The 9,285-nt window shown below is 45.2% G+C and overlaps 1 protein-coding gene across 1 annotated transcript in view; it reads right to left on the bottom strand.

Moving 5' to 3' along the window:
• Positions 1 to 9,285, bottom strand: part of LEKR1 (leucine, glutamate and lysine rich 1) — a 75,749-nt gene that overhangs the window by 12,512 nt on the left and 53,952 nt on the right. The window contains exons 12-14 of the mRNA XM_009884484.1: positions 4,332 to 4,484; positions 2,995 to 3,294; positions 36 to 278 (exon numbers count right to left, since the gene is read on the bottom strand). Coding sequence (XP_009882786.1) covers positions 36 to 278; positions 2,995 to 3,294; positions 4,332 to 4,484 — 696 coding nt within the window. The remainder of the gene's footprint in view (positions 1 to 35; positions 279 to 2,994; positions 3,295 to 4,331; positions 4,485 to 9,285) is intronic.

Genomic DNA, 9,285 nt, shown 5'->3' with positions numbered 1-9,285 from the left:
GCGGGAGGTGGGCGCCTTGGCAGCCCGTGAAATACCAAACTGTCCGGAGAGATTGATTCCTTCCCAGCGCCGGGGCTCGTGCGGCTCTTCTGTCCGTAAGCAGGCAGCAGGGCAGCAGGGGAGGTTAGGCAGCCCCGAGCCGGGGAACACGGCGATAACGGGAAGTTTCCACTCAGCTTTTTGAGTTCCAGTACTTGTTCCCTGGCTTGAGTCAAAGCTGCAGTCAGCTCATAGCGTTCCTCACACTCTCTGCGCACCGTTTCCTGGAGAAGGGTGTTCTGCAAACAGAAACAAACACGGGCTTCACCGAACGCCGCCAGTCAAACCCTGTGTCTGTGCAGCTCCGCAGGTTAAGGCAGGGGGTGGAGGGGACGGGGGCACACAAACCCTCCAACACTCCCCCAGACTTTGGTTTCTCTGAAAGTGGCTCAAAAGGACATATATCAGCACTTACCCACCCTGCGTCCCCTCGGGAGGCAGTGGAAAATATGAGCTAAGTTATCAGAAGTTACTTCTGATCTCCTGCCCATCCTCCAACCGGGGGGAGACTGGGAATGCCGCTCTCGGAAAGGAATATGCGTAGTTGGAGTATTACCGCACCACTTCATTACGATCAGATGTTCAAGAAGTTATCCTCTTCTGCAGTTTAAATAATTATGCACTGATTTTTTATTTTTTTTTTTTGTGCCGGCATTCTTTATTGATTATTATTTCCCAAATAATTGGGATAAATGATTTTCAGTCTAGTGGTTCTCACAAACTTTGCACTGTGATTCCTGATCGCGAAATGGTGTGACTGGTACTGGGCCTCAAGCAGATAACTCGAACCGTCTCAGTAGTACAGAAGTCCCCAAGTTGGTATATTATGCGGAACTTATTTGCGATGCTAATTTCCCTGGTTTCCAGCTGAAACCAAAAGTAAATAAAACCGAAGGGACAACATCACTAAACTGAGTCATAAAAGTCAGAACTACTGAAAGTCCCAGTACAAGCAGGAAATAGCCACTTTTTGGTTCTCCTAAGCGAGCGATTGCTGCTGACACCAGGAGGTCCACGCGAGTGGACGGGAAGCAACCCCCAACAGCAGTCTCCAACACGGAGAGCTATGGCTGAGTCAAACAGAGCGCGCTCAGTCATGCCCAACCTCACCGCCTGGACACAACCGTCTCCACGTAAACCTTCTTAGCACTATCAGTGTGAGCTTTGTGCCGGGTCAGACCACGTATCACCCTGAAGTGAGGGCAAACATCTGAAATTCTCCAGGCGATTATGACAGTGGGTGTACACAGGGAAGAAAATGTGGAAGAAAGATCACCTCAATCGCACTTTTTTGATGGTTTGAAGAGCAAATAGTGGTGTCAGTACAGTCAGAGCACAGAAGCATGTTCCCACTAAAGTGGAAGGTGGTAGCTCCGGTTAGCCAAGAAGAGGTTACTGAAACTATTATATTTTTGCATGTGTGTTCCCATCAAAACTGGAAAAATGATGGAGAAATGGGAAGTCCTTTGTTGATAAATTTTTTTGGATTTTAAAATTTGACTTTGGTCAAAGCATCTGTAGTGGATGTAGAGTGGAAGCACAGAAGTTCTGCTCAGGCTGTCTAACCTCTGTGCCAACTGCAAGCCAAGGAGCTGTCGGAGAAGGAACATACCTACATGCAGAAGCGGAAGTGGGAGAAATGCACACATCCAAAATAACCTACTCTCTGAACATATAACTCTGCAGACAACGTAATGAAGGAAAGTTAGACGCTTCTTTCCCTTTCCTGGCTACTCAGATTGTCACTGACAGTGCATGAAATGATTTGGGAAGTGTTACCTGCAAATCTGAGCATTTACCCTGGTGCCAAGTTTATCTTAAAAGCAGTTTCAGTTTTCAACCACTCTTATCCGCCCATTTCCTAATATAATTCTATTAGAGGAGGAACTCTGCTTCAGAGCAGGGAAAATTAAGAACACAAGCAGAGCTGGTGGAATCTCATGACCGAGGATAACAGTGTGTCCCCTACTCTGCCGAAGCTCCTGACCAACGCTCGAAGAGCGCACGTCTTTCCAAGAGCCTTTTATGTAGTTGCAGGACAGAACGACTGCCAGCATCATTCTAATTTCACTAACACAGTCCTTCTGACCCTTTTTCAAGGAAGAAATAAGTATCAACCCAAGCCCTAATTGACTTTGAAGAGCTCATTTTCACTGTTTATCATTTTTTTCTGCCACTTAATTACTTAGACATTCTAGTTGAATCTTATCTACAGTCCTCGACTTCACTGTTCTCACATTTCTCATGGAGCACTAGAGCTCTTTCCCCTCCCTTCCCATTATATTCCAAACATTCAGCAAATGCTTGTGGTAAGAACATCCATCCGTCAAATTTCTTTTCACATTTGATTAATTTTTATGCCTTCCTGCATTACAGAAAGTGGATTTACTGGAGGGAGGTGGGGTACGTCCCCATTGGCACGGCAGGACGCACACACATACTCCCACATTAAGAGATGCATTCTCTGCCCCAGACGCCGCTCAGAAAAGGACTGCGTCCGCTCTCGTTCCTATTGACAGGAGGAAGCTTTTTCATACAAATTATTTCCAAAATAAGTAAGGTTACTGGGAGGATTGCTGCTGTCCTGTTCAAAGAATAAGAAATGTCCATGTCATCTACTTTAAAACCACAATGGACACTTTCCTGTTTACTCATGTTTATGCAGCAAGATGTGAACTTAGAGACTAGGAAACAAATGCCCTTCAGAACCTGAAAAAATATTGGTTTTTTAAAAATAAAATACTAGTTTAAGTACTTGCTGAATTAAAAATTTCACGTATTTTGTGATACCTGTTATTTATGAAATTAAGATGGGCTAGTTTTAGAACTCTTTTCATCTCAACGGGTTTTAAACCAGTACCTAACAGGTTCTGAAATACAGATGCTTTGAATGACTTTAGAAATCACATGTCTCTAAGTAAAAACAGCAAGGCACTTCCTCGGGCATGTTCCTACCTCTTCTTGAACCTGACTCAAATTGTGAATCAGCTGTGTCCTCTCCTGGGTTAATTTTTCCAGTTCATCTGACTTGTGTTTAATTTCTTTCCTCATATTATCCAGAAATGATTCATTATTGTTCTTTTCCACTGTCAGCTGAAATTCGAGTTCGGTAATTAGTCTTTTAAGGCTCTGAATTTCTTTTTCCTTATCTTCATCTTTCTCTGCAAGTTTGGTCTGGGCATCTTGTAGCTTCTTTTCAAGAATTTCTGTCTCCACCCTTAAGCTACTGGTAGCACTGGATATTAATCCTGGTATCTGCATTAGATGAGACAAAAATTGCATTAGTCTACATTCAGTGGGAATCGTTAAATATGTAGAATTAAGTATCAGACAAATGTTGACTTCGGGGGAAAAAAAGTACAAATGCAAACATACTTATCCTCAGAGACAAAAAAAAAATGCTTTGAATTTACATAATACCCTCAAAGGATATCAAAGAGCTGTAAATTAATCAAAACTCACTCAGAACAGAGAAATTAATTAGTATTTCTGAGATCAAACTGAGAAATAGAGGTAAAAACGGGAAAAATTCTTTACTGCGAACCAGTATTTCCTCAGGGTTTTAAAATCACAGACAAATATTTGTAAAGCGAACTAAGCCAAACTTATTTTCAGCTCTTTAAAACACTGCGTAATGGAACAAATTTTAAACAACAATATCATTTCATCAAATTTATTTGATTTTTCCAGAATTCCCAAGAAACATGTCAAATCTTTGGAAAACAAAGGTGATAGGTACAATTTTCAATTTCTAGACAAAACTGGTTTCTTCAAAAGCTGCAGGTCTGGGTAGCTGGGCAGAGCCACCCGATTGTGATGCCACCACCACCACAGACCAGCAAGCAGTTAACCGGCCACTGGACCTCACCCCATCGCTGCTCAATTCATTTGAGAAGGAAGGAAACAGTGCAGATGGTTTTGTGATAACCTGTCACAGTCCGGAACGGTCCAAGGCCTTTAAAAAATGATGTTGTCAGTTTAAAAATAATTAACAACTACAGCCTGTGGACACAGATGAACTCCGGGTGGAGAAAATGTGAGCAAAGGAAGAACTTCCACACCATTTAACTCCCTGGAATAATTACTTATTAACCTGTTCCATTAAAAACACTATTGAAACATACAGAATTATCAAATCGCTTCGGTTGGAAAAGACCTTTAAGACTGGGAAAAAATATTGTATCATCTAGACACAGGACTACACATAAAGAAGGTTTTACTCCTTCACATGCTATTTCTGAGAAGTTTACGTTATCTACTGCCACAAAGCTGTTCTCTTGAGTGTTACACACCTTCTTCTGGAGCTCTTCGTGATCTCTCTGATATTTTGTGATTAGTTCTTGCTGTTTTTGTCTCTCAATGTCTAGTTCCACTCTCGCTTCCTCCTTGACTTTAAGAATTGCTTCTTTGTGCCGCGCTTCACCTTTAGCCAGATCGATCTCCATCTAGGGAACAAGTGGCTTTTACCGACATGCAGCAACTCATCTCCAAATATTTTACACATTCCACCCGGCCATAAACGAAGGGACATGAAATTTGGCAAAGTGCGATTTTGGGCGCTGAACAAACACACCCAAATGATCGCAATCGCTGGAGCCCACCAAGGGAAAGCTCCCGCTCACCGCTGGCATAGACGGCTCCGGCTCCGCAGAGCGTCGGCGCTGAGCCACAGCCGGCAGCCGCGGGAAGATGCCTCACAAGCCCCACGGTGTCTCAAGCAGTGCTAGATACCGAAATTTAGGCAGCTGAACTTCACGCTAAATCACTACGAAAACACTAAATTACAAAATCCTTCGCTGGTCCTTAATATAGATGATTGCTTTGCTGGAAGCGTTTGCTCGGGAGGTAAAACTCAGCTCATTATTATTTTCAAATGCAGCAAAATGATACGTTTCGCAGTAAACGACATCGACTGCGCTAAAATTAGGCCATAAGGTCAATATTAAAATACAAAGATCTTAACTCCTTCTTATAAAACCATTTTTTATTCACGCTCCGCCACTCAGCCTTGTCAGGGAATGGCAACCTCCCATAGGAAGCGTTTGTCCCCCTGCTCCCAGGGGCCACACGCGGGTGACACACACTCCACACGTGCCATCTTGCAATTTGGAAGCGCCGTGCACCTTAGTGCCACGCACCGATTTTACCCCACGTCCCCCTTCCCCTAAATCTGCCCTAAACCCCAGCAAATCTAGGGGAAGGAGCATCCAGCGGAACCTCCCCAGAACCTCTCAGCAAGGCACCAGCGGGACGTCTGCCTCCGCAGCATCCCCCGGTGCCGATGGCACGCGGCCACCGCGCTGGCCCCGGCACCAGTCGCGCTTCCAGGGAGTGGCGAGGCTCCACGCTCCGGGACACCGAGGAGCAGCTCCAGCTCGTTTTTAGGGTCTGATGTGTGTGGGACAAGCTCTGGCCAAAAAAAAAAAAAAAAAAAAAAAAGTGGAGAAACGTCAGTGGGAGAGTTGCAAATTCTGGGTGAAATATCCCAGCGCTTAAGGCACCGCACTTATTCAATACCATAAACTCAAATTTGAAAATTCAGCCCTAATTTCCTGAATGTAAAAGCCTGGGTTCTGGAGGAAATACCGAAGGCTGTATTTTGAAAAATATTTTTCCTAAACCCGTATGCTAATATTATATTTCTGCAGGCTGAATTCTAATGGACTTAATTGCAGCTCGCCGGAAGCATACGAAAGGCGCATTAAACACGCACAACACTAGCCTAATTACTTAAAATTATTAAAAGCAGAAAAGCCCAGAATGAGCTTAATTACAATTATCTAATTTCATATACTAATTATGAGCAAAAGTATAACAAATCCCCCAAACTCTTTGGGGGGAAAAGATAAACTGGAAATATTTGCATCATTTTGTAAATCAAAATATGCCCAATCCTGGGCGTGGAATAGGCACAAATCCCCCACCGAGGCTTAGCTTAAAACTGGTACGTTTAAGATCCTCAGAGTAGACTATTATTCTTATTATTGTTATAGATATATCTTCTACAGTATTAGTTATGGGAGTTAGGACTCTAATCATAGAAAAACAATTTTATTAATTCCATGTATTATTATAGAAGCAGATCAGATGTTGGAGTCTCTTTGATCACAAAGACGAAAAAAATAGAAGCAGTAGAAAAAGCTGAGCTCATTTTGAAGCTTATACCAGCATTTTTCACATTTAACACTTGAAGCTAAAATAGCTGATAACCAGAACAGGAAGCAAAACAGCAGCCGATCTTCAAAGAGCGCATAATGGCTACTAATTGCTTTAAAACCACTTACATGCCCCTCGTTAACTAATGCTAATAAAATCCACAAAACAAATGTTGACATCAATCTTAAAATCTTTCGTAAAAGAGGTATTTTTTTTGCTCCGTTAAAACAATTTAAGGTTTCTCTGTATTTTAAATAGAAAACTGGAACACTTTATACTTATGCAATGGCACACTGACCCAAGAGAAAGACAACTTTGTCACTTTGTCACATTTCTGCTGCTTTTGTCTGATGAGAACATTTTTAGAGCACTTGACGTTCACCGCATTTTAATGGCTGTGATAGCAAAGCTGTAATTGCTCTCTCTCACTCGTAGCAGCCTTTATCTTGTTTTAATGTCAGGTCGAACAATACGTTGTGATTATGCAGACAGAGTGACCTCATTCCAAAATTATATCCTGCGACAGACAGGTTAAGAAGTTTTAAAAGAAATGTAACTGATCTTAATTGCTAGTAGTCCAAAAATTTTCCTGAGACTAAATAAAGCCTTCAGACACTCAGCACGTACTGAGCCAAAAAAGAAAAAGACGGTAATTTTAGTCACCAATTATGTAAGGCTTAAATCAGAAAAGTCAGAGTTGTTGTTCAATGCTACTTTCAATTTTTCCTTCACAGATTTTTTTTTTTTTCCTCTTATATTCAGTTTGGGGATTTTTTTGGTGCTCATGTGAAAAAGTTGCAGATTAAAACAAAGTTTATGTGCTCACGGTTGTTTACAGTAAACAGCTTTCCAAATCCCACTGGGAGAGACCAGCAGCTGGACTCTCCAGCCCCAGTACGAGTCTCCAGCTCAGAACTTCACAGCACGACCCAAAAGCACAAGAAAGAGTGATCTGTCCCGCGGAGCCGAGCCAAAGGTCCCCGTTCCCGAGACCGCTGTCAGGCAGCGAGCCTGCCCCAAGCCGGCAGAGGTGAGGAGCTGTAGCATCGCCCCATTCCAACCAGCGGTGCCATCAGCTAACAAAGCTATCCAATTAGCACATACAGCGGGCACACACATTTATTTTTTAAATCGGCTGGAATTATTTTTCCAGGGAAGACCCCCAGCCCAAGTACATACTAAAAGACGATTAACAAGTTACAACGGAGCTTTGCAGAAGGCAAAGACACCCGTTAAAGATGCGGCCAGCGGTGGGAACCCCTTCTAATGAGAAACCCCACGTTAATGGGAGATCACGCTTGTGGAATAGACCTGCGCGACGCATCCAGCGCCGGGGTGGCCGTGGCGAGGCGCTTCGAGGGCGGCCGCGCGGTGGCTGGGCGTGCTGCGCTGCCTCTCTGCTACCTTCACTGTGCCGCATCCTCCATCCACCGACCAGGACGAGACCTAAGCTCTCTCCCACTCCATCCCCCAACCAAGCCAGATACCCCCTGAATTCGGGGTGTCCTCCTGGCTGTATTTCAACCTTCCATCTGTAGCCTGTACTCAATTTTATTTTTTCCTTCACTCCGTTACTACAGGCCGGTCAGTCTCACCTCTGTGCCCAACAAGATCACGGAGCAGATCCTCCTGGAAACTCTGCTAAGGCACACGGACAAAGAGGAGGCGATTGGTAGCAGCCAATGTGGCTTCACCAAGGGGAAGTCATGCCTGACAAATCTCGTAGCCTTCTACAAGGGGGTTACAGTGGTAGTGGACAAGGGAAGAGCAACTGATGTCACCTACCTGGACTTGTGCAAAGTCATATGATTCTATGAAATAAAGGAAAAATGGGCACGTATAAAGAAGCATGCATGGGAGGTGTATCGTTCTGCCTCCCACCTTCCCCTTCCTCCTCACCGTGAAAGAACCATCACCCAATTACCAGAAGAGCCTCGGTGGGAAGGTGTAGAAAAGTGGCTCTGTAGGCTTTTGTAAGAGTCACTGAATAAAATAACAAAAGATGGGCCGTTTCACAGCAAAGCCAAGTCGTAGGAGTGTGAAGTCTTTCAAATGAAATACAGCGGTATTTTCACAGTACATTTCACTGAACTCTCTATTTCCATACTGCTCTGATTTGAAGGGAAGGCAGTAAAGAAACAGCAGAGTCATTAGCAGGAGCCTATTTGTCAGAGATGCAACTGCCTGAAGGGAACTGGTGATGCCGGAGGTCAGCAGAAGGCGCAGAAGCCTTTCTCACGCTAGAGGTCCATTCTAGCTCCGAGGCTTTCACCGTGCAACTCCTTTAGCTCTTTTTTATGGTGAGGATCCCCAGCCCAAGCGAACGGACGAACCGCGTGCTCTGCCACGTCCCCCGTCCCAGTTCCCCCATCTAACCACGCTCCTCCACCTACCCACCGTGCTCCTCAGCCCCCACCGCAGTGGAGAGCCAGCACGCCCTACCTGCTGCCGAGGTTCCCGTGCTGGAATGAGCTGCGTGTGTGCTCGCCGAGCCGATCTCCATCTCCCGCTGAGCCGCTTGCTCGGCCTGCAGGCACGCACAGCTGCCAGCTCGGGCAGAAGGAGGTGCCGCTCAGCCACTCGGCAGGGAGACTGCTTGGAGGGGCACACGTACCCCAAAGCTCAGGCTGCACAAGGTTCCCTGCACCCCCGGGCTGAAAGCAACGTGTGTTCCAAGTACTTCAGATCTTGAGCTAGATCACACTGCTAATTTGGGGGTGTCATTTTCCTCTCCAGAGCAGTGGGGACTTGTCCTGACATCAGTGGAAACTATGGGTTCATATCAAAACAAATGCCATGTTCACAGAGGACTTCAAAAGGGATTGAGTGCACCCTCAGCAAGTTTGCGATGATACCAAGCTGTGTGCAGTGGTTGACACGCTGGAGGGAAGGGATGCCATCCAGAGGGACCTGGACAGGCTGGAGAGATGGGCCCATGCCAACCTCATGACGTTCACCAAGGTCAAGTGTACGGTCCTGCATGTGGGTTGGGGCAATCCCCAGCACAGCTCCAGGCTGGGTGGGGAATGGCTGGAGAGCAGCCCTGAGGAGAAGGACTTGGGGGTGTCGGTGGATGAGAAGCTCCCCACG

This window comes from Charadrius vociferus, unplaced genomic scaffold, assembly GCF_000708025.1.
Source record: "Charadrius vociferus isolate BGI_N301 unplaced genomic scaffold, ASM70802v2 scaffold104, whole genome shotgun sequence".
NCBI lineage: Eukaryota > Metazoa > Chordata > Aves > Charadriiformes > Charadriidae > Charadrius > Charadrius vociferus.
The sequence above is the reverse complement of the archived record's forward strand: the minus strand, read 5'-3'. Positions and strand labels throughout refer to the sequence as shown.